At 43.5% G+C, this 26,305-nt stretch overlaps 1 protein-coding gene across 1 annotated transcript in view; it reads right to left on the bottom strand.

Annotated features, from left to right (window-relative positions):
• The window catches only part of akap6 (A kinase (PRKA) anchor protein 6), a 136,873-nt gene that overhangs the window by 6,844 nt on the left and 103,724 nt on the right, over nt 1-26,305 (bottom strand). Inside the window, 7 exon segments of the mRNA XM_063908026.1 lie at nt 1,610-2,084; nt 2,086-2,756; nt 4,034-4,299; nt 4,302-6,231; nt 6,300-6,983; nt 13,616-13,768; nt 14,245-14,328. Of these exon segments, the coding sequence (XP_063764096.1) occupies nt 1,610-2,084; nt 2,086-2,756; nt 4,034-4,299; nt 4,302-6,231; nt 6,300-6,983; nt 13,616-13,768; nt 14,245-14,328 (4,263 nt within the window).

Here is a 26,305-nt window from a genome sequence, read left to right as displayed (position 1 = left end):
TGTAAGGTGTGATGAACGCTGCAGAGAGCCAGAGATGTTTCCGAGTAATGACTCTGATCAACCACCTGAAGATGCATTAATGGGGTGTTGTGCTCCGCTGCAGTAAAAGTCTTATTTACTGCACGTTAAACACAAAGGACGAGTAGCCCACATTAACATGCACAGTGGGAGAAACAACTACAGGCTGCTCTGCACTGCATCACACAGTGTAACAACCTCTTCAGCGGAGCCGTGTTCCTCCTCTATAAGGGAGTAAAAAGTTGATAAGCAGAGGAGGCAGCAAGGTTGCAGACGCGGTGGAAAAAAAGATTCTAATTTGCATGAGGAAATAGAAAACTTAGAAAGAGCACAAACACGCTAATTCAGCGATGAAATGAATTGAACGATCACTGCGGGATGAGGGGAAGCTCTTAGCTGATGAATCCTAATGAAATCTGACTGATAATAATTATGCTGATGTTGTTCTGTGGACCTTAACCTTTTAACTCAAAAACTGAGAAGTCTGCAAATCCCCTCTTGCATTAACACCTGAGGGAGGATTGAAGGAGGAGGGAGGAATTACAGAAGATCATAGACGAAGAAAAAGTGAAGAGAGAGGAAAGATACCTAAAGGAGAAGAGGAAGATAAGAGGAGGGGAGGAGAGGACACAAGAGGAACAGATGATGATAAAAGAAGGAAGAACTAGAGGGGTTGAGAAAGACTATGAAGGGTTAGGGTTAAGAGCAAGATGAGAGACAAATGACTTGAAGAAATAAGCCAAATAATGCTCATTTTCAGGTTAATATTAGCATTCCTTTCCTCTCCTGGGACATGTCTCCCTGCTTTAATGTTCAAAAAGGTCTTTATTTTCCTCATACTGCCTGTGCTGCAGCACCTCTTTTCACCCTCTGTCTGAAACCAGACACCCCCGTCTGCTCTGATTGGTCAGCTGGCCGGCTCCGTTGTGATTAGTAAACTGCTTAGAGATGTCCCGCCCCTTTAGCCTATCACGTAGAATGTGTTGGAGCGCTAGCCAATAGAAGCGCCAGTGTTCCAAAATGATGTCATCACATTCCAGAACTTTGGGATTTTAGACTTTGCAGACCGTTTACATGCACTAAAACCTATAAAACACACTACAGGAAAGGGAGAATGGGGCTCTTCAGAAATGTTTTCAGGTGTTGTTTATCTACCGCATATAAAAAAACCTGTGTATTTTAAATAAAAAGAATGAAAGTATCCTAAATTAAAACCAATAAGGCAGTATTGCTCTTTATTTTAAAATGTATTGTCACCAGGTTATCCCGCTACTAATCCCCATTTTAAAAGATGTAATCTGATTACGTGGTTTTATTGTGTAACTGTAAGGGAATACAGTTCACTTTTTTGATTCCTGATTATGTAATCCTGTTACTCCCTATGCCTGGAAAGGGAGGAGGAAGAGGAGGTTACGCATATCAGCGCCTCTCAGGCCTTAGAAATGGGAAGTAAAAGACACGCACACCGGCCTCATTACATTCATACCCACTGTGGGGCTCGGCTCGGACTAATACCTGGAGCAGAGAGGTGAAGTGCAGTATCAAGGCCCGGTATAATGTCCCCAGATAGCAGATCCGTGGAAACACTAACCTGCTTCTCCGTCGCCGTCTTCCCTTCCTGCTGCGAGCCACTCCTTCCTCTCCTCACCCGCCGAGTATCCACCTCTCCTCGCCTCTCCCCCTCCTCCCCCCTATCTGCCTCTCTCATCAGCGAGCGGTTAATTTTGGGATTAATACGCGTGGTGGCGGCGGCGGCGGCTGGCTCTTTTGAGGGATTTGTAGCGGAGCTGCAGACACTTATCTTGGTCATTACGGCGCCCATATTGGATTCGAGCGTTTTAGTATCTGCCAAACATTCAGCTGCGGAGGAGTCTATCGGGGCGACACGCGCCCGGGGATTAAGATAAGGAGGCCCCTCATTACGACTCCTCTCCTCCTGCAGCAAGATGACACTCGCAGCGGCCGCGACTTCTCCTCCAGCGACATCACAGAGGACGTACAGGTCCTCACCTCGCTTCTCTTCCCCGGCGAGTGGAAGGGAGGAAGGGTTGTCGGTAAAGCCAGGGCCCCTGGAGACAGGCGGAGTAGCTGGAAGAAGAGCTGTGACAAGGCTCCAGGAAGGTAGAGAATGAGCTCTGTGTTCCCTCTGTGGATCGTTGGAAGTACAGGTGGTCTCTATCCTTCGAGGGAGACATCAGACTATCACCTGGTTTGTCGTGTAGTTGTGAACAAGGCAAGTTAGCTACACTGTTCAGCTTGGAGTCCAAAGATGGCAGGAACTCCAGATTTTCCTTCAGCAGGAAGCGCTGTGGTTTCTTAGTGAGCACCATGCTGTAGCAGAGAGGCGGGCCCAGGTAAACCTCCTCCGTACAGGCAGCAAACAGCGTCTCCTCGTCCCTGATCTCCGGGCTAGCGGGCAGAGATATCGAGGGGCTGCCCGACTTCAAATCAAGAGCACAGAAGTTCTTCTTGGATTCAAAGCCGGGTGACGTCTGCCTGGAAGACGGGGCCGAGTTTGACATCTGCTGCCTGGTGCTGGTGAACAGCTCGGGGCTCGGGCTGTGTAGGCCCTGAGTCGGCGTGACGTAGGACGGGATGTTGTACGGAGTCGGAGAGGAGCCCCTGTCTTCGGAGCACTGGCTGACCTCGCCACAGTCGCTGTCGTGGGAGGAGAGCGACAGGTACGAGTAGAAGTCTCCCTTACGAAGGTGGAGAGGCCGGTGGGAGTGTTCGAGGATCTGAAGGACAAGGAAGAGAACGTTTGTAAAGAACTGTGTTATTTTGCTGTTTGTTTAAAGGGGGCCTATAATGCTCATTTTCAGGTTCATATCAGTATGTACGTAGTCTCTCCTGGGACATGTCTCCATGCTTTAATGTTCAGAAAGCTCTTTATTTTTCTCATACTGCCTGTGCTGCAGCACTTCTTTTCACCCTCTGTCTGAAACCAGAGCCCAGTCTGCTCTGATTGGTTAGCTTTCTGGCTTTGTTGTGATTGGTCAACCAGCTTAGAGATGTCCCGCCCCCTTAGCCTGTCATGTACAATGTGTTGGAGCGCTACCAAATAGAAGCCTGATCCCTCTTAAGGGAACTTAGGGATTTTAGCCTTCATAGACCGTTTACATGCACTAAAATGAGAAAGAATAATCAAAAGTTCACTTGATTTACTTTTTTCTGCACTGTCCCTTTAGTGCGGTGCACATAAAGTAATTCTGATCCTGGTTTTCCTTATCTGAATGGAAGGACTATGGATAGAGGGAATTTCGTGTGTGAGTAAAAAAAAATGGACAAACTTGACTTTTATTTGATATTCTCTAAAAATGTAAATAATTAAACTTAGTTGAATAACTCAAATCAAAAGTTTTGGTCGCTTAACTTAAATATAACTTTTAATAAGAATTAGTTTTATTTAATTTTGTTTGATTAAAGTTATAAATGCAGCTCATACTGTCCTGGTTTTTCAACTTTTGGATTATGTACATTTCTATATTTGTGTAATTTAACACAATTACCAAACCATCCGAGTGTTCATTTGGATATTAAAAGTGTATTTTATATTTCACACTTACAAAAGGGGGGAAAAGTTGTTCTGCCTGATTTCTTTATTCTTTACAGACATTAAATGAAAAGACTGGAAACTGATTAGCTTTTAGATTACTTCACTCGCAAAGGATACTCAAGAAATGAGTCATTACATCCTAAAAGTTATGATCTGTGATGCGATTTATTGAATTACTCCAACTCATTGAACAAATTAACTGAAATAACTTTTTTGATACTTTTGGATTCATTTGTCCTCAAAGTGTGCTGAATAAATGAGGTCAAACAGGACATCAAGTGCTGAGAAATATCCAATATTTGATTCATTATCAACGTCTGCAGCCTTTCTGAACTGTTCGTTTAATCTCTGTTTAGTTTGCATTTGCAATATAACAATTTGCATGTTTGACTTGTAATGAAATCCACAACAGGCTGATTGTTTTACTATTATTCCTCTTTTGGACTTTTAATTCTGTACCTTGTTTTTGATCTGTGCCGATGCAGGACCTCGTTCTGGGACGGACCGACTTTCATTCTGGTTCGGTTCTTCGGACTGGATCTCTTTGCTCTTCAGCGCCAGTGACGTCATGTCAATAATCTCCATTACAAAGTCGTGCACGTTCTCTTTCTTTCCCTCGGCTTCACTGCATGGTTGGAGGGAAGAGGGCGAGGGCAGGTGGTTGCAGCAGGAGGAGTGAGAATTGTGGCGTTTTTTGGGAGGCCGGGACGTCTCTTTGTCTCTCACTCCCTCCTCGTTTCCTCCGTCACAAAAGACGAGAATTTGAACTTCTCCTGACTGGTGATGGCTTTCCGCACCCCGGTTGCTGTCCTGCTGTCGTGCAAGGCATCCTGGGAAGTGCCGTTTTCAACAGGAGAGAGGGAAGGCGGCGAGGGGAGGGAGGAGCTGTGGCAGGGTAACTCCCCTCTCAGTTGTCCGACTAAAGAGGAAGCATTTTTGGACAAGAAGGGATTGAGATCGCAGGACGGTGATGGAGAAAGCTGCTTCGTTGATTCTGTTTTCATCCAGTCGCTAACATCCTGATCTGACTCCTCTGTTTTGGCGAACATGTAGGACTCCCTCAGTGACTCGCCCTTCTTTGTGAACACGCTCGACTCCTCTCTAAGGAGTTCATCGTCCTCGTCTTTCCCTTTCAAACAGCTCTGATCCACGTTTCCGTTCTCCACGTCGTCCACAAACTGGCTGATGTAGCTCCTTGTTGCATTCCTGCGGTTCTTCTCCTCTTCTTCCTGGTCCTTATTATCTCTTTTTGTTTTGTTGTTGCCGCTATTGGTGTTGGTTTCTACTTGTTTGGAGCGGTTTTGGTAGCAGTGCTGCTCATTGTTCTGCGAGGAGGAGGAGGTGAATGTCGAGGGCAGGTTGGTTCCACACTGCAGCTCGTCCCGGAGGCCCGCCTCTGTTTTAGAGGAAGAGGAAGAGGAGGAATTTCGGGGAAATCGAATCCAACTCTGCAGCTCCCTCTTCATGTACTCCAGCCCCAGGACGTAAGACCCCTCCATCTCCTCTTCGTCATCATCGTTAGCAGAGGAAGCACCGCTCAGCCTCTCCTCTTCTTCGTCCTCTTCATCCCGAACTCCAAGCTCCTCCTCAGTGAGTGTGAGCGTGGAGGAAGACAGAAGGTCGCTGTCGTCCTCGTCTTCATCAGTGCATGCCGACTTACAGGAGACGTTCACGACAAGACTCAAACTGGCTGCATCTGCTTCGTCCATCCCTTGCCCTCCTCGCCCGTGACCCTGGCAACGCTTCCTGTAGCAACACGTGTTGGCGTTGGCGGCCATTGTGGGATCCAGGAAGAGGTGGTGTTGATTTCTGCGCATGGCGCAATCCTCAGACCCCAGAGAGGAGTCTTCGTTGCTGCTCAGTTCCGTCAGAGATGCCGTCGCAGAACTCTCATTGATCAGGGATGGCGGTCCTTTCCTTGGTGACCCTGAAATCCCAGAAAGAGGGGAGTGGCATCCACCGAGAGAGGGTGAGGCAGGGAGTCTGCTCCGCTGATGGGAGCTGCTCCGAAGCGTCATGTCGGAAACACTGCGGGTCATATTCGCGACCAGAGGACTCTGGATGTTCTCGAGACGTTTCAGGAGGTCAAGGGTTCTTCGGCTCAGCTCCCCAGAAGACGGTTCTCCTTGCGCACTTTTTTTGTTCTTGTCCTTGACTGGTTCACCTCCTTCCACCTCTATGCTGCGCACCAGATCCAGCTCCCCGAGGCTGGCCATGCTTCCCCCGGTGTCTTCAGCACTACGACACGGCACCAGGCAACTCTCCAAAGAGGTGCTACGGTGCAACTGGTCTTTGGAGGGAAATAACTCCCCACCCAGAGCCAGAAGGGACTCCAGGGAGGAGCTCAGAGATAATACTGGACTGGATGTTTGGCGGCGGAGAGCAGGAGGAGTCCCTCTACCGTTAGAATCAACCGGGAATACTGGGAAGTCACTGCGGGACGTAAAGGCCTTGGAGGAGTCAGGTCCTCCCACCTCAATGTCCGAATCAGAGTCAGCAGGAGTCAGAATCCCACGTCCGTTGATTAAGATCTCAACCGCCTCGCCTCTCCTGTGCTTCCTCCTCTTTTCGTCCTCTCGGTTCCTTCTGCTTTCACTTTTGACTTCGTCTCTTCTCCATACTTTCTCCTTCATACTTTCCTCTCTCTTGGTTCTTTGGTTGTACCTGATGACACCGTCTTTCTGCAGAACCAGATTACTTCCTTGTACGGATTCATACTTCCTATACTCTTTTCATCTTCCTCTTCTTCTCCCTGATCCTCTTCCTGGACTTCTGAGTTTGTCGTCATTGTCTCGGTGTCTCCGGTATCGCTTACGATCCCACTCTCGCTTTCTGAGCGTCGACTGTTCGCAGATTGGCCGCTTCCTCTGCCACTCTCCCCATCCCGGTACGCAACGGGTTTCTCTCCTCCTTGGCGGTTTGGAATTAAACCACCCAGGATGTCCGGGAGGGATTCGATGGAGGAAAACGAGGAGTCCTTACTCAGGCTCTTTAGCAGAATGTGCTGTTTCCGTTTCCCTGATTTGTGCAACATGGAGGAAGTAGGAGGAAACTGAGGCTGTCTGTATAACTCGACACTATGGAGGCTGTACACCTGATAAATGTTATTGTTGTTCGGAGGAAGATAGGGCTGAGCCTCTGAGGAGGATCTCTGATTGGCTGTGACACTGGCACGAATCCCATTGGGTGGATTCCCATTGGCTGCACTGCCGTCCAAAGGCAGATTTGGTTCTAAGGGGAGGTTGTGCATAAGGTCGGGATGTTCTTCTTCTTCTTGTGGCTCTGTGATTGTCATATCAGTTTCATCCCATTCCCAGGAGTCGTCTGGAGGTGGTGCCACTGGACCCGCTGGGAGTGGGCTGATGTGGTGGAGGTCAACTAGACCCGGTTCCAAGACGCTTCCAGGAACCTGTAGAGAGAAAGGACAGAGACAAACAAAACACATTGAAACATGTTTCATTGATTTGCATGCTGAACTTCTTGTCTCATGTTTCTCATCTACTTTGTAAAATGGCAAAAGACAGAAGGGTAATCCGAGTGACTGAGCAGAAAGGAAAAAGTCACCAGATTCAATTTAGGGTCAAGGGTAGAAACTCATGTACCATATCTCCAAAATATCAGCTTTTATGGAAAAAATAAGACATAATTGCAGTATAATTATACCTATGTATGGATAGCAACATTGTCATATTAAAGAAATGGTTCATCATTTTAGAAACGTGTGCGAACTGATAGGATTAACTAGCTAGCTAGGTTCCATACCACTGCTCCAAGTCAAAAAGAACCAGTTGAGGAACATCAGAAGTTGGTATAGAGATGGAGCACAAATACATTGTTACCCCAAGTTCTTATTTGCAATAATAGTGTGATTAAATGTGAACCCTTTAATGCAAAGCAAAAGTCAGCCTAGGTTACCAACAACCCTAAGAAGTTCCCTGCTTCTTAAACCTGTGTTTGAAGCCAAATTTGGCCACCAGGCACCAGAAGGTCCCCCCTCCTCCTCTGCCACGGGTCATAAAAATAGCCGCAATTCAGCCGTAAACTGTTACAAAATTATAGAAATTGGATGAATTACAGATATAAATAATATACAAGGTTTTTCGTGGGTCATCAAATACCCGATTTGATTGGATTAGGCTGATTGATAGCCTCCACCCTCGGTGCTGAATGTGTTTTTGAATGCGTCTGCGGTGGCAAAAAAAATCCTGTTCAGTCATTACCCCCATCTCCCTTATCAGCACGAGGGGAATAAACACAAATCTAATAGAAATTCATTGCAGAGCCATATCCACACACACACACACACACACACACAGAGCCAACTAGTTTATTAGATTAATAGGCTATGAATGGCTAATACGAATTACCCCCCTCTCTTGTTAACGAGACGCGGAGCAATTTGTATAATTATGTCTGTGGAAGGGAAGAATTCCTGTGTCTAAGCATATTTTTAGACAGCCGAGCTTTCTGAAGGCTTTTGATTACGTATTTACTTTGGGGTTTTCAGCTCCGTGCTCTTTCTCTCAGAAGTCGTTTTTGAATAATTCATCGCTTTGTTCCAGAGCTGAATAATTTGTGTTGAGATTTATGAGCAATTGCTTTTTGGGGGTGGGCTGATTTTACTCTTTTTTAAATGATCACACAACGTGTTCTGTCAGAGCCGGGTGTCAGTGTGTCTCTTTCAAACGTAGGCCGAGCACGAGGCGGTATACGCGCTCTCGGAGAGGAGACGCATCGCTTTTTAAAGAGTTTGCTGCCAAGACAAGATACACAACATCTGAGGAAAACATAACCTATACTCGCTGTGTTTGATAGCAGAACATTTCATGCACTTTAAATGATAATATAGAGCCTCTCAACAACAGTTCTAGGGACTGGATCGTCTTGATTTTAAATTACTTCAGTCTGAACGCAACATTTCTGAAAAAGAAGAAATGCGTTTCTGTTTCCTATTTCTTGCATTTTAGCAGAAATTAGCGTCAGTAACATGAAACAAGACATAATTAGACAGATTGCTTCTCCAGGATCAGGGAAATTACACATGCTTCGGGGGATTTTCTGAAATGTATTGATTAAGGACTCAATAATTGCCTAAATGGGTTGTTAAGATGGAGCTTTCAGCAGTGTAAGGGTGAGAGAAAAAACAACACACAGCATTTAATGTCAAGGAGTAAATGCGCCAGTAAAGCCTTTGTTTTTATTTGTTGTATTCTGTCCAAGTAATACAACTAAAGACCTTAGAGATTGGATGTAAACCAACGAATAGAACCTGTGTATTATGTTGTGTTTCCTTATTTGCTCTTAAAGGTTTTATAAAATTAGTTTGTTTCTGAGACAACGTTAAATGTATGTCTAGATTTGTGTGAAGTAACCTTCCTCTTTCTTTCCAGGACTAAAATGCACAGCAGTCTCGTTTCTTTCTATTAAAGAGGATACATTATGCTCATGTTCAGTTTTAAACAGACGTGATTTGTCTTCGCAGAGCTAAGTTGGTCATGCGTTCAATTAAGGGTTCATCCTCTGGGGAGCGGGAATGGTCATTCAATGCTAACCTGCCTTACAACAACAAGCTGACATTAGAACCAGGTCAGAATAACCTGTTCTCTGAGCTCCTTGCTGTGATTACACTCCCATAAACACTGCCTCTCTGTTTACCGCCTTAATGGCAGCAGATGACAGTGTTAGTGTGCATGCGAGGGACCTGTGCAGCGTGTGTTTTTGGGGGGAGTGAAAGCAGGAAACTTTTTTTTTCCCATTAGCTCTGGGTTGACTGCTCCCATTTGTTAGCATAGCATCTGCTGGAAGGCCCAAGGAGAGCGCAGCTATCTAGCAGCGTCTGGGTGATTATTCATGTGGCTGCGCTCCTCCAGGAGCTGCTGCTGCTGCTCCAGTCTCTGCCGGCTCTCCGCTGTAGAGGTTGTCAAAGTGCTGAGGGAGCCCGGCGTCACCGGCCTGATTCAAAATGAATAGAAGCGCGCAGATAAATCACCCCTCCATGCTGAGTGGAGGGGCAGACAGGCTGCTTTGAATGTAATTGCAAAAATCGTGAATGAAAACCTCCATATGTTGCTCATAACTCCGCTGTAAAATATGTTTCATAATCCCGAGGAAAGTGTTCTAAAATATAATTTCCATATATTACATTCGGTATTGGTGAAACTTCGTCCCCACAACAGCTTTGAGTCATTTACATCGAATCAGACATAAAACAAGATCCTTCCCCTGTTTTCTGAGGAGGATACACCTGTTGTCACGGGGGAAATAAAAAGGATCCATGTTTTTTGATAATGGCAAGGATACAAATAAGATTTTCAATGATATTCTGAAAAATGAATTGATTACTAATATGTAATAACCCGTTACACCGTTATTACACCAGTATTATACAGCATTTTCACACCCATATTACACGTTTATTACACCTATACTGCACTGTTATTCGACCCATTCTGCACCCATGTAACAGAAATATTACTCCCATATTATGCTGTTATAAGACCCATTTTACACTCCTTATTTCACCCATACTATACTGTAATTGAACCATTTCACACCCTATTAACACTGTTATTACACCTATATTACGGCCCTTATTATACCCATACTATACCCATATTATAGCCCTGTTACAGCCATTTTACTCCCATGTAACACCAACATTACACCCATATTAAACTGTAATTGACCGATTTTACACACCCATGTTACACCAATATCATTCCCATGTTAGAGCCATATTACACCACGTAACACCAATATTACTCCGTTGTTTCTACCCATATTACCAGGACACAGACACCATTTAAGGGTCAATAAGCCTTTTAATTAGAAGGTCATCTGAAGGTTACTTACTCCGACAGTTTTGGTAATCTCACAGGCTGTATCTCATGTATTGTGGGCATCTATGAAAGTGAGTTAAAAGCAGTTTTTGCAGAACAGACAAAATAAAAAGCATGTTTTGTTTTGTTTTTGTAGTTTATTGTCTTTGTGCTCTATCAATGCAGTGGCTAGGATGAATAAAGTTGCATTTAACTGAATTAAATTCAAACGAAAATAATCAAAGCAGCTTTTTTTGTAGCTCATTTATGATGGAATTAAAGGAATAAGAATTACCCTACAGTTGCTGAACAAGGGCTGTTTGATATGGGACTCCCTCTCTGGTACATTCACACAAACACACACACACACACACACACACACACACACACACACACACACACACACTAACACACACACATTGTCGAGGAGGAGAAGACAAATAACAGAGGCCAGACACCCTGACCTCGCTGCCTGGGTGGAGAGTAATTTCACTTCTTCTGGAGATGGGAGAGGAATAGAGAGAGAGCGGGAATAAAGTGTAGGGAGAGGAAGGAAGCAGAGAGGCATATATCTGGCTGCTTTAGCTTATAAATGAACACTTCTGCTCAGTGATAAAACGATTGTTCTCTCCTGGCCTGTGTGTGTGTGTGTGTGTGTGTGTGTGTGTGAGTTGAGAGAGTGTTTGTGTAAATGAGTCTGCTTGCTCGAGTACAAATAGCTGCTTGTGTGCTTGTTTCAACTGGCTGATGTTTTAAATGTAATTGTTTCTGCATGTAGAAAAGGAACCTGCGCATGTATTACTGTCCAAATACTATATGTTTGTGTGTGTGTGTGTGTGTGTGTGTGTGTGTGTGTGTGTGTGTGTGTGTGTGTGTGTGTGTGTGTGTGTGTGTGTGTGTGTGTGTGTGTGTGTGTGTGTGTGTGTGTGTGTGTGTGTGTGTGTGTGTGTGTCAGAGAGATTGTATTTCGTACCAGGATTGCACAGTTACCTAGATTACTTTGCAATTTACAATCCAGAGAGATGCTTTAAATAACTCATGTCAATTAAAAGGGACATGCTGTATCATGCTCATTTTCAGGTTGGGGGGATGATTGTATCCTTTGCAGACCCTTTACATGCATTAAAACCTATATAACACACTACAGGAAAGCGAAAAGAAAACCAAATGAGTAATGGGGCCTCCTTAAATTTAAAACTGAGGTGGTGAGATGTCGCCGGGCAGCTTAAGCTTTAAATATATCCTTTACCTCTCTCTTCCCTCCAACAATCATCCTCTCTTTCTCTCCCTCCCTCTCCCCCTCTCCTCCTCCTGAGCTCTTAACACTCTGCCATCCGTCAATTAATTGCTGGCAATCAATATATCCTCCCTGTGTGTGTTAGTGTGTGTGTGTGTGTGTGTGTGTGGTCTCTACCTGCATTTATGTAAAACAATATATGCATGGAAGTCAGTGCCACTATGTGTGTGTGCCGGCTTAAGACGTACCAGCTTTTTATGCGTGTGTGTGTGTGTGTGTGTGTGTGTGTGTGTTGTGGTGTGCAAAACCCTTGACCTTTTATTCAAATGCACTCCTCCTTCTGTCTCTATAGAACCATATTCATCAATACAAGAAATCCATAACAGCTTAATTCTGCCGCAGCTCTCACGTATCATCAGCTGGATGAAGCACTCAGCTCTCTCTCCGTCTACTCTACTCGTTTGGGACGTCTTCCTTTACGAGCGATGTTTCTCCACGGCGCTCGGCTCTTCGCGTTTGCACACGAGCCGCACATGTGCTGAGCTGTCATCCTGCAGCGAGTACCTGAGGGGCTGAGGCGCTTCGTCGGCTGAAGGTTTCTAATAAGACAAACCGTTTGGCGACGCAGCCGTCATGGCGGCAGACACGCGTGGTGTTCTGATATGCAAACTGTCAAAATCTCATTTGCCGAGTTTCTTTTGTTTGCCGAGGAGGTGGCAGAGGAAACATTGCTTCTGTGACACTGATCGCACCGGAGAACTAACAGATTAGTTTCTATCAACTGCCTCTGCACTGTGCGCTGTTTCACTGATGTAGAAACGCATGAAGCCTCTGTGGGCTTAAAAGTCAAGAGAGAACCAGATAGTTGTGCTCTGATAGAGACAGTGACAGTTAGTCTGGTGGGAGATCAGTCCATTGTACCATCCCTCTTATCAAAACAACTGCTGACCACCTGACCATTACATCTGCTGGGGATATTCTTGGCCTTTTGGGGGTTTTTCCTTTCCTGTAGTGTAGTTATATAGGTTTTGGTGCATGTAAATGGTCGGCAAAGGCTAAAATCCCTGTTTTCCCGCCTGAAAAGCCACCAATGGATTCCTTTGTTTACTTCCGAACATAGTGACATCACACTTGTCTTCTATTGGCTAGTGCTCCAACACATTGTACGTAATAGGCTAAGGGGGCCAGACATCTCTAAGTGGTTGACCATTCACAACAGAGCCAACTGGGCTCTGGTTTCAGACAGAGGGTGAAAAGAGGTGCTGCAGCACAGGCAGTATGAGAAACATAAAGAGCTTTTTGAACATTAAAGCATGGAGACATGTCAGAGTGGAGGAACTAAATACAAATATGAACCTGAATATGTGCAGAATAGGGCCCCTTTAACGGAGTATGCCAAGGAGGAATAACAAAGGGAAAAGGAAATGACCCTCGAGGAACTCTACAAGTCAGCACAGCTCAATTATATTCTTTATTTTCTATATTTCTTTATATTATTTTAAATTGGTTTAACTTTTAAGGAGTTGCAACAAGCATCTCGTATAAAAACACAAAAGGCAACAAATGGATCTGGGAAATCATAAAATAATATCACAAACTCACTAATCCCACTCCCCCTGTGACACTCCAAGCCTGCAGTTCATCTGCATTTCACTGAATAAACAGAGAATCACAGAAATTGTGTCTTACTGTTAAATAAACCTAAATAAAGGTCATTTTTAAACAAAGACTCATTTATACTCATATCAAAGCTGGGTAACGCAGTTGTTGCTCAGTTCACAAAACCTCAGCACACCGTCTCGGCTTGTGAAGGTTGCTCCATAACTAAAGCACAATGCAGCTTCAATCACAGCACCATCTGTCTTTCACGCTGCATCTCAGCATCAAATCAAACTGTGACACGCTCGCTGAGTGTAACAGTGCGTCAGCTGACTGCCTGCAGTGCAGGATGAAGGATGTAAAGTGTAAATGTCAGCGCGCTCTAACCTGCTGCTCCCCCAGCTCTCTCTTCAGTCGGTTCTGCCACTGCAGCGCCTGCATCACGATCGCCTCCCACCTCCTCTCCAGGTTGATTGACAGCAGCTGCAGGGCCTCCCGGTGCTGCTCCGCCTCTGGGCCCACCTCCGCCATGGGGCCCGACTGTCCCAGAGGAAGGAGATTGAGGAAATAGATGTCAGAATTATGAAAGCTATTATCATGTTAATCATATGAGTGAATTAAAGAATGTACAACTATATTAATCCTGTCTTTAAGGATAAACTGACTCCTGAGGGTATGACACTGAATATATCATGCAAGAAATATGAAAAGAACTTAGAGATGCAAAAATTGAAATGCAAAAATTGAAATGCAAAAATTATGGAGGCAAATATTTGGTATTCTTTTCTTGAAAAACAATAAGGATATGTCATTAATTCACTACAGTTATAAATAAATAATAAATAAATCACATTTAAATGTAAAAAGTAGGCAAATATTTTGCGTTTTTTAAAGAGAAACACTCAAATATTTGGTCATTTCTTCTTGAAAATCATGTAAAAATAATTCATATTTTAGCAAGGTTGTCTGCCTGCTCTGTCGCCTCGTGATGCCAGTTTGTGATTTTTTTTACCCACCTGGCTCTGTTGCAGCAGCTTCTGGCAGAGTTTCAGGACGGAGGCGACTCCTCGGCGTCGGGCTCGCACCTCCGAACACAGAGACTGGAGGGTGACATGAATAAAATGCAGCAAAAATTCAAATTATTATAATTCAAACAATGCTCCAGCTGATTTTAAGCCCATGAAACATCTTCCATTTGCTGTTTGTGTCGCTGTCCTGCAGCACTAAGAAATGCGTTTCACATTTCCTGCTTGTTTTTGAGTAAGCACACCGTTTTTTCTGCACAATTATGGAATATTAACAAGTATTCACTTTCAGTTTAACCTCTAAAGACTTGAGATGAAGTGGAGAAACAGTTGACTCCTCTTTTACCATCACACTTACTGCCAATGTTTCACCGATCAATAATTTGGAGGGTAAAACATGGATATAACTGTCAGAAAAAACTCATAAACCAACATGTTCCTTTAGACTACAGATCAGAAACAAGTGGACCCAACAAACGCTTAATCTGTTAGCATTGTTCCTTTGAATTCTCCTCAGTTCACTGCAGTTAAATGCACGTCATTCATAACAATTAGTTAGCATAAAGTCAAATTCGGCACACAGATCCTTGATCAGCAGTAACAGTGCATAAAATAAATGACAACAGCCGGTATCTCCCCTCTGCTCCCCCCTCTGCTGCTGTCTAATAAATGCAAAAAAGGCAGAAAAGGGAAACACAAGGATTGGCAGTGCCTATTATAAATCACTATATGCTGATGAGTTTCCACACCCAAAGGTCAGTGAGTGTGTGTGTGTTTGCATGTTTGAATGTTTACCCATGCAGGCGTGTGCACAAATGTGTGTGTGTGCAAACATATGCATGTATTTCTGAGTCTGTGTGACAGAATAGAGCAGACAGCCTTACTGCTCTGCGGCGGGGACCAAACACGTCCAAGCCCCAAACTATTTATGCTAATCCCGCCCGCTCGTTGAAAAGCACTTCCTTTACATTTTCTTTACATTTTTCCAATAAATATTAAACACTATTACAATGAAATGGGATTCTCTCTCTCTCTCTCTCTCTCTTTCTCTCTATCGCTTTCCTGCTCACACACACACACACTGCCTCCCTCACACACTCACTCAACTCTTCTTCCTGTTCTTCTGTCTTTCATCTCCTCGTTCTCGCTCTCTTCAGTTTAGCATATTTGTGGCTCGCTGTTGTCTAAACAGGAGATGGGGATGCGGTATATAGCAGACAGGATCAAGAGGACAAGCCCGGTGTGTGTTTGCGAGGTTGCAGATAAATTTATTCCAAACAGGAGGTGTGTATTACGTTGAAGGAGGAGGCTCGAAACAACAACAAAACGACTGAGTGATACTCGCTCTGCGCCAAATAACTGCAGCAGACGGCGTGCAGCGAGCACGGGAAGATGAATTAAACTAGAAGCTGGAACAATAATTTTTTTGCATGTTTGAGTGAGAGGACGACGTTCTTAGTTCTTAAATCTGCTCCACAAAGACTGCTCCAACAACAGAGAGCCTAACTGACATATATTTTTACTTTAAATATCAGCTGCAGCCTTGAAAAAGTTCTTCATGTCAGCCTTCGAATGGGGAAGACACGTCAGAAACAGGAAATATTTGAAGCATCTGATTTATACGGCATTACAGAACACAAAAAGAGTGGCAACGAATTATTTGCTTTAATACTAATCAATTACACAGAGCGCCTAATGGCTCGGTCCGAAGTGTATCTTTACGGTTTATTTTCTTAAAACTTAACACTTTATCTTGTATTGGGCTTTGAGCACTGCCATAAATATGGTTGGACGCCTATGGAGAATTGACCCTGCATCCGAAATTTGGAGATCAAGTCAACCAATTGGAGCTTTAAAGGCGGGACTTTCCATTTTTAGTCTTTGGTGGCAGAGTGTTAACAGCTCATGCCATACGACTGCAACTCTCCGAGGCTTTACTTGACTGGATAGCTCAAGAGAAGGACAGGAGCGAGTCCCTTAAAACAATTCCTTCATACAGTCACAGATACTAAATAACCTTACATCCTTCACTTAGTGGCTCTGCATCTGTTCTTAGGATAGTTGGGTCTTCATGTTCTTGCATTTCTTGGAAATCCAACAGTGGTTTCAAAGTACTGTGAGCTCTACTGATGCATCTGGAATCATCAGGTGTTTCGGGTCTTTCAACATCATACCAGATGACCCAGCTGGGGCTGATCAGACCCCAGCTTGTGTCCAGATGGTGAGCTTCTTCTGCCTCGACCTCTCTCGAGCCACAGCCATCTTGATGCTATCTCTGCGGATGGCTCTCCTCCTCCTTTCCCCCTCAAAGCCCATGATAATTTGGCTAAAGAACGAGCATCAAAACCCCTGCATCCAACCTCCACTGGGAGACACCTTGCTCTCTACCCAGCCTGCGGTCAGCTCTCCGGTGTACTTGGAAAGCTTCCTGTCAAAGGCCTCTTCCAAACGTTTTTCCCATGGGACTCTCAACGGTACTATACATGCAACTAATTGATAAAGGTGACTATAAAACAAAGATGTAGCAACTCAGTCTGATGGTTAAAGGTACTATGAAGAGTTTTTGCCCACGAATAGCAGTCTCGGATATATTGTGTGATTCTATTCCATCGTTTGATCCTAGGAAACAAAAACAATCACGCTGGTGACATAATATGTATTCTTGCCTGCATGTTTTATGCTCTTCTACAGAAATATCAACATATTCCTCTTTGAAAAGGTTTTAGGAGGAAGTTAATGCATGCAGAACATGTGTCAGCCCCTGAGGGTACATGCAATGAATTCTGCTGAGGAACGTCTAATGTACGCTTGTTTGTTTACCAGAAAACTCCATGCGGGTAAGATGAGAAAATAGAATTTGGGGTATTTAGTTTAACACCAGTAATGGTTTTATAGTTTGTATCTATAAGTAACATTTAAAGGCACATCTTTGTTATGGATAGGACTGGTTTAAATGCTATCAAATGTATATGTTTCATCATTAACAGTGTCATAGTTGCACTTAGATCAGCTTCCGATAGCAAAAGCATTTTTCCTGGGAGTTTATTTTCAGACAGAGAGCAGAAAGAGAGAATCCTAAGTCTCTATTGTTTCTGCACTGCTGGTTTTTATGCACTGATCCCCCTCTCTTTCTCTTTCTCTCTCCGGCAGGTCGAGCCTGGCTGGGCCTGTATTGACTCAGAGGGCTCTACAGACACAGTCGGACAAATATTTGCTAAAAAGCTTTTCTTCCAAAATACATGGAAAGCTGTGAAGTGGCTGCAGAGAAAGAGGAATGAGACGGAGGATGTGGAGGTAGGACACGGACGGAAAAGCCGAAAAACAAGTGTGAGGTAGGTCGACGGAGAGGAAGAGGAGAGGTAGCGGGAAGAGATAGAAGATTAAAGTGAGGTACAAAAGAACTGAGAGATAAAGAGAGATTGACAAGATAAGGACAAAGACCAACAGAAAGACAAGAGACGACAACCAACACAGACAGGAAACGGAAAACATGCAGAACTGTGATGGTGAATAACTCACTGTGGTTCCTAAAAAGTCGTTAGTTTTTCATCCACATAATAACATGTATGATGCTGGAAAGGCTCTGGTGGAGTGTGGTATTAAACATTATGGAAACATCTATTGCCTTTCTAAACGTGCAAATAATTAGGGTTACAGGATCACAATTATGCCTTATGCAGATGATGTGTTGATGTTCTGCCCAATTCGTTTACCTGTGACTTCCAGCAACTAGACTATTGGACTGAAAGCCACCGTCATAAACAAACCAAACCACCAGAGCTTGTTTTAACAGGTGAGGTGTGATCATATGAAGAGTCTTGTCCATTACTGAGTTTAAGTTAAAGCACAGGTTCAGTGGTATAAACACTAATGCCAGTGATGAATCATCTTTAGTTAAAAGGTATAACCCTTAAGGCCAAGATCTCCATGTTCCTAACAAATGACCTTGGGTAGGGCCTGGAAAAAAATAGGATTCCAGCAACCAAAATGTATTTTGCAAGGTGTTTAGGTCATACTATGAAACCAAAATAGAAACTAAGACGTTCAGAAGGTTGATCTGTATAGTCCAACTGCTCCGTTTTGAAAGACCTCTGTTCAGAGTTTTGCCTCTTCCCGATCACATTTAGGAATTCATGGATCCTCTGGAGCAGCTGGACGATGGGGCTAGAGAGTGTCGCAGTAATGAGTCCTAAAACACGGAAATGACTAAGCATTTAACTACCTCCTGTTCCCTGGTCTCGAACGCGTTTCTGGCTAGAAGTCTGTAACGCAAGCCGGAAATAAACGTACAAGATTTCCAGATTTTGTTCTGAGCAATAACATACGTCAGCCTAGGTGACACAAAAATGCCGGTTGTTAAAAAAGGGACTAAATGAGAGTCATCAGGACAACACAAGTCCGCCTTTAGCTTAGCGATGATGAAGGCCAATGCATTTTCACTTAAATAATCACAAACTCACAGTGAGCTTTTTGTCGAGAGAAGCGGCTACATGTCTTCGCCACAGTCACGAACAGCTGGAAAAAGGACAAATATGCTGTGGGACGAATTGAAAGCTCTTTGAGTTATAACAGCTCTATAATGGGGTCTTGAAAAAAGGACCAAAACGCTCCAATAACCCTGCTGTGAACCCTCATTTCTCTCAAGGTGTAATGTTGTTGCTGTCTTCTTTCTATGGTGTCTTACTCAAGGTCGACCAACAGGAGACACACAAAAAGAAGTCTTTATCTCTCTCTCTCTCTCTCTCTCTCTCTCTCTCTCTCTTCATGTTTCTCCGTCTGTCACTCTACAGGAAAGGGGTGACAGAATCAGGATAAACAGAAAGAAGAGGATCTGCTCTCCCCTTTTCTTTTAATTCCTCCTTCACGTTCTCTCTTCCTCTCTCTCCTTATTCCTCTACCTCTTCAAGCTGGATCTCTCTTTCTCTCTCTGCCAAGACATCCTCCCTCCTCTATCTGCCTCAGTCTTAAATCTCCCTCCACTAAAAACAAAATCCTCTTAACTCCCCTCCACCTCCTCATCTCCACAATCTAATTACCGACCTGCCGTGAAGAGAGGGAGGGATGGAAGGAAGGAGGAGAGGATAGAGGAGAGTGGAGGTTGTTAGTGTGGTGGCTACGTCCGTGTTTTAAACAGTGAAGCACTTCAAGAGAGTGGCAAACAACACTAGACAGCATCTGAAAATGTGTTAAAGAGGCCCTGTTGTTCTTTTTAAGGGGGCTGTCCCTTTCCTGTCGTGTGTCACACAGGTTTGTGTGCATGTAAATGGTCTGCAAAGGCTCAAATCCCCAAAGTTCCGGAACTTGATGACATCACTATGCAACACTCCAGCACTGCGACCCATTGTAGGCTAAGGGGCGGGACACTCCAAAGCGGTTGACCAATCACAACAGAGCCGGCCAGCTGTAACTAACTTTGTACATTTTGACTGGAATAAATCAAATGAATTCAACTCGTTTACAAAGATTAAAATACATGTACAGTTTTTCTGTCTGGTTTGAGTTTGAATGAAAACACACAAAGATAGGACGTAAAACACAACCAATGTAGCTCATTCGAGATGTTTTAAGCACCATAATTAATAGAAGGGTCTGATCTGCCCCCCCCCCCCCCCCCCCTCACTCAAACTGGATCATAATTTGGGGCGTCACTAATTCATGTATCTCAATCAACTTGACACAACTAATGCAGCCATTTACACACTTTTCTACAAATTCAAATGAGGGAAAAACTCAGAAAGTAAAACGAAATGAAGACAGGAGCAACAGGAAAAGAAGAGGAGAAACATATAGTGGCAGAAAGAGGGAGTGAATAAATTAAAAATAAAGTGTAAAATTAAGAAAAAGGAGAAAATTAGGGAGAGATTCTAAAGGCAAAAACAACCGGGAGAAAGTACGGGAAGAAACAAGCACAAAGCGTAAAGTGAAGAGAGAAATAAATAAATGAAGAGGGAGAGAGAGGAGAATTTAGGCTGCTTGCACGGTGACCCAGTGGATATTTCAATCAATTACCATTAATTATAAATCTCTGATTAATTCTATTTGTTGATTAAGTCAATTAAAACCACAAGCACTCGTTATCGCACAACGAGCCTAATGAATTCCTGTCGACAATTTGTTCCCACACACATATTCCCTCTGCTGCAGCTAATACCGCCTACATCCAACCAAACTTTGTCGTTTGCATACTCTTCCCCATCTCCGCCGCTTTCCTGTCTCCATCTCTCCTCGTCTCACATTTCTTTCGTGCACTCTTTCACTCCCTCTTCTTTTATATTTATATCCCATCCTCTGCTCTCAAGACTTTACTTACTGTCTCTCGGTTACTTCTTTATTCCAAAAATGCAGAAGTTACAGTACCCCAAAGTCTGCCTGTGGAGGTTTGCTGAAGAGCACCGTGTCATTGAGCAGGAGGAGTGTTCGGAGAGCACTTCCAGCAGGATTTGGAGGCATAAATCTTTCACTCACAACCTTGTACTCTAACCTCAAGGCTAGCGAGTCCCAAACCGGGGTCCAGGGACCTCGAGGGGTCCTTGACATAGACTTAGGTTACAGTAAACACGGGTTTACAACAAATATACAACCTGCCTCCTGAGGTTGTAAAACTTATTTTAGGTAGAAACTCTGTTCGGGTGCCAGTAAAATACAAGCCGAGGGCACAAACAGTACTTTACATTTGATGCTGAAGTCTTATTTTTAGCTTTCTTTGTAATCTTTAAAACTATTTTGTTGTTTTTTAGGATGTGTTCAGCTACTTACATGTCCAATGAATTGCAAGAGTGTTGTACTATACATGTTCTAGAAAAGATTTGATAGAGTTCAGTTTTACTGATTACAATTTTTACAAGTGTTTCGGTTTTTTGCTTGAATTTAAAGCGTTTTCTGTTATCAAACATACCAAACATATCTTTATATCAATAACAATGTGAGAAAGTTTATGAAATACTCAACATTTTAGTCAAAAAATGCATTGATTGCTAAAAAATATGATACTTAACGACACGTTACAATACAGTCAGATACGATAAAAACAAAAAGGATGTTTTTGCGATTTGAAATGAATTGTTTAGTTGTAATTTGTAATAGATTATTTAAACTGTGGAATTCTTACAGAGCCTAAAAAAGGAAGCGAAACATTAAATAAAATGTGATTTGTACTTTATTTATCTTTGGTAAAATCCTTTGTTTGCTTCTGTAACATAGTGACATCACCATGTAAAACAAACGCTTCTTTTGGCATTCATAAAAACCTTCTACCTTTTTAGTGCCTGTAAATCGTCTGCAATTCCCAAAGTTCAGGAACATAGTGACATCATATACAGTGTAACACTCACACTTCTACTGGCTAGCGCTCCAACACATTGTACGTGATAGGCTAAGGGGCGGGACATCTCTAGCGGTTGACCAATCACAACAGAGCTGGCCAGCTAACCAATCAGAGCAGACTGGGCTCTGGTTTCAGACAGAGGCTCCATTAAAGCATGGAGACATGTCCCAGTAGAGACACTGCATACTAATATGAACCTGAACATCTCAGTAACCGTTTCTGTGATTTAAATTATCTGACTTTTCGTTGATGACGATGCTTTGTATCATTTCATAAGACTTCTTGGAACGGGTCACTCAGCATTATGCATTTTAAACTTGATGCCCTGCCTCCGCTGACCCAGAATCCATCTGTCTCCGCGCTCTGTGTTCTTTTAACATCACATATAAATGGGGGTCTGAAAGTCAGCGCCATTCGTTAAGGGCTTTTAGAGCAATCCACTGCAAATGGAAGCAGACAATAAAGTAAGAGGTAGCTCTCCCACTCACTTCACACCGCCGTGTTTGTGACATTTATGGCGAAAAAACTGGCAACCTGGATGCATTAACATATCAATTTAGTACTCTGGCAAAGTGAACGCTCGACTCCAGAGTAACACATTTATCTTTTGGGACTTCTTTAGAGTGACTCATGAGGAGGTCAGAGGTCACACAGTTCTTTTGTAGTGCTCATATAACAGAAAAGTGGTAAGAAGATAAATAATGTGAAGAAAGGGGGATGATTTTTGCAAGAAATGGTGGCGGAGCAAATACGGACCTGCATTTTGAGTCAGAAAACACCCTCATTCTCATCATCACAACCCAGTCAAACCAGCAACAATGTCCACTAAGTTAAAAGGTGGACTTTCAAAGGATTTGTTCTTTTCAAACTACTATTTCCAGGGTCAGAAATAAACTTGACGCTCGAATACAGTTCCTGCTAACATAACATTTCATGTCATTGGTGGACAAGCATTCAGATATGATAATAAAAGTCAAAGTCCTGCATTCAAAACTGCACTGAAGTGAAAGTATTTAGGAATCTTTTATCAACAAAAGTATTCATTGTGCGTGAATATGTTCCCTGTCTGTGTTTTACTTCTACAGAGGATGTTTTGGAATGATATTACTCTTGCATTAATGTATATTTGCATTTTAATTAATATAAAATATGCCGCATCCCCCATTTGAGTAATTCCAGCCACAGCTAGGGATATAGATTTGCATTCTTTCTTGCAGATTGTTTTTTTTTTGGAGGGGCTGTTAAAGAGACAGGCGCCTAAAAGAAGGAGTGAATACAACCAAAACCAGACCGAAACTAAAAGTGTTTTTAATTATTAAAGCATAAAAATAATCCCTAAACATGAGGAGAAAACTGAAATTGATCACAAGATGTCCCCTTTAAGTAAGTACCTTAGTTATTGAATAGATGTATTTGTACCGGTCCAAAGCATGATGGGAAGTGTAGTTCAATTCAAATTGAAATGGGAGTTAAAGAGCTGAAAGAAGACATTGAAAGTGATGCAATTTAAGTAAAAAAAAACAGGCAGTAACTCTGATTTAAAGTTCAGTTTTAAGTGAAGGAAACAAAAGACTTGGTGGATTTTATGTGAAAGTGAAAATGGATGACTGCTGACATCATCGGGTCTTATTGATAATTGGAAGTTATTAGCTGAAGTCCTTCATACCCGCTCCACACACACACACACACACACACACACACACACACACACACACACACACACACACACTCGGCGACGTCTCAGGGATGAAAGCTTTACTCTTAAAATATTCAGCAGCAGTAAACAAATGGAGGATATATGAAGTCTTTGTGAGTGAAAGCATTTACTGTTCTCACTAATGCAGCCGAGCGAACAACGCCGCGCCGAGTTAAAACGCTGCCATCAATAAAATCCAATCTCCTTCTGTCTGTCTGCATTTCTATGTATATTCGTCTTTTCAACTCTTTCTCTCTCCTCCTTTCTCTCTGCATCTCACTTTACACAATGTTCCCCCAGCGCTCCTTTGTTTTCTTCCTCCTCTCTCCATCAGTTTCCTCTCCTCCCTCACTATTATCTTCTCCAGCTCCATCCTTCACCTTGTCTCCCTCTCTTGTTTTGTCCCTCTGTCTTCTCCTGCTGTTTGAGCAGATGAAGGTGATTTTATCCTCTTTCTCCTCACTCGTGTCTCCAGAGTCGTGTGGAGCTTTCTATCTCGTGCATCACGACGGCTGACGTAAACACTAGGCTCTGAGTCAGTCAAACGTCAGCACACAGTAACACATTTTATGGCCTGTTTGTTCACAATTAAGCTAATTTGCAACCAAGGAAACACAGTTTAGTGTTGGTGAGGGGTGAAACAAATCCAAATGTGATGACTAAATTCTTAAAGAAGACATACTCTGCTCTTTTTCACATTCATATTAGTATTTAGTGTCTCTCCTGGGACATGTCTCCATGCTTTAATGTTCAGAAAGCTCTTTATTCTTCTCATACTGCCTGTGCTGCAGCACCTCTTTTCACCCTCCGTCTGAAACCAGAGCCAGAGTCTGCTCTGATTGGTTAGCTGGCTTGTCTGTTGTGATTGGTCAACCCCTTAGAGATGTCCCGCCCCTCAGCCTATCATGTACAATGTGTTGGAGCTCTAGCCAACAGAAGCGTGAGTGGTACTTAGTGATGCCATCATGTTCTGGAAGCAAACAAAGGAGTCAGAGGCGGTTCAGAGAGAAACTCCCTCTGGAGGAAACACATGGATTTTGGCCTTTGTAGACCATTTACATGCACTAAAACCTATAAAACACACTACAGGAAAGGGAAAACCCCAGAAAGCATGATAGAGACTCTTTAATAATTGAGGGAAACTGATTGAAGTTCGATTGAACTTTTCTTTTGAATTTTTGGATAAAAAGATCAAAATCCCAGACTTTTTTGTTGATTTCTTCATCTGTGTTCCTCCCTCTTTCCTCTCTCATGTCGCCTCATTTCTTACAAGCTTCTTCTCTATCTGCATCATTCTCTAGATCTCTTTCGGTTGTTTCACTCTGGATTTATTTTCCACTGCCACTTCCTCTCCTGTTTTCTCTCCTGACCCTTTCTCTCTTTGTCTCTCTCTTGTTCGGGTCCTTCTGTCTTTATTCAGGGTTTCTGATTCTTTCTCTCTCCCTGTCTCAACTCCGTTAGGCAGATGAAAGAGGACGAGTGTTTTCTTCTCATCCCGAGCAGATGAAGATGAAAGTCTCAAAGCTTGTTTGTTTGGTGCTGTTACCGCGGCAACGTCTCACCTGTTTTGCTCCCCTTCAACCCCTAACGAGTATCTCTTAACGAGAAAACACCTCTTCAAAACAACCAATGGGCCACGCACACACACACACACACACACATCACTGAGGAACACAAACAGAACTACAACCAAGACACTCACACAGGGGTATAATCAAAGACACACACACTCTCTCTCTCTCTCTCTCACTCGCACACACACACACACACACACACACAGCCTGTGTTCTTGGCAGGGAGTCGGCAGATCTTTACTCCTCATCATGCAGCAGGTATCGATATCAGAGGCTCGCTGTCGCCTTCTATTAGCTGCCTGAGAGAAGCTGGGGGGGGGATGATATGCTGAGGGTGTGGGGTGTGGGTGTAGTTTGTGGACTATAGTGCGTAGAGAACTGATCGCACTGTTAGCAGAAGTCACGCTTCATTCAGATTGGCAGGCAAACAAATCGCAACAGTGGCATCCGTCGGATACGTTTCACACGAACAAAATCATAAACGTTGCTGAGCGACCGGCGACACAAATCTATTCAGAGAGGAATCAGCTCCTCTTTGAGAGACAGCTGAGAGTGAGGGGAAGCAGACGGATCAGTGACATTTGGACAACTTAAGGTGTTACATGCGCTGTTTTCGTTTGCTGTTTATTATAAAAAAATAATGCAATGTGGTAATTGTGTTCCTGACATCATGTGACGTAACTTTTGAAGATTGGAAACCTAAACAACTCCAACGTTTGGAGATATTTAACAAGCTGTGCAGCTCCTGGCATCACTGACAATTTGGGTGAGAGGGCAGAGATAACAATGCTTTCCATATGCACAATACAAAGTCCAACAACACACTGAAAGCGGTCTTAGTGATTTACATGAAGTGTGTGTGTGTGTGTGTGTGTGTGTGTGTGTGTGTGTGTGTGTGTGTGTGTGTGTGTGTGTGTGTGTGTGTGTGTGTGTGTGTGTGTGTGTGTGTGTGTGTGTGTGTGTGCGTGTGTGTTGTCCTGGCAGACCTCTACAGGTTCACTGCCAGTGTTTCATCCCGGTAACAAACCTACAAGCGACTGCCATGAAATGTTGGGACTTGATTAAAACACTTGAGGGGCCCGGGGCAACAATGGACTGCTGAGACCCCTGAGGGTCTGGAGTCCTGGGCAGTTGCCTAGTCTGTCACCTGGTAACCCATCCTCGTGTGTAGTTATCATTTCATGTTCTCTTTGTGCCTGTTTAATCTGCAACACCTCTTTTCACCCTCTGTCTGAAACCAGAGCCCAGTCTGCTCTGATTGATCAACCACTTACCGAGGCCCCGCCTCTTAGCCTATCACGTACAATGTGTTGGAGCACTAGCCAGTAGAAGAGCGAGTGAAAACCCCCCAAAACATAATCGGTTACCTCTAAAGGAGCAGAAGTTATTGATATAATAATACTTAAATCTATGAGGTTATTTGATTTACGTTCACTGCTGAGAATCAAAGGAACCCAG

Source organism: Eleginops maclovinus, chromosome 19 (assembly GCF_036324505.1).
Source record: "Eleginops maclovinus isolate JMC-PN-2008 ecotype Puerto Natales chromosome 19, JC_Emac_rtc_rv5, whole genome shotgun sequence".
In the NCBI taxonomy this organism is placed as follows: Eukaryota; Metazoa; Chordata; class Actinopteri; order Perciformes; family Eleginopidae; genus Eleginops; species Eleginops maclovinus.
This window is presented reverse-complemented; position numbering and strand designations above follow the sequence as displayed.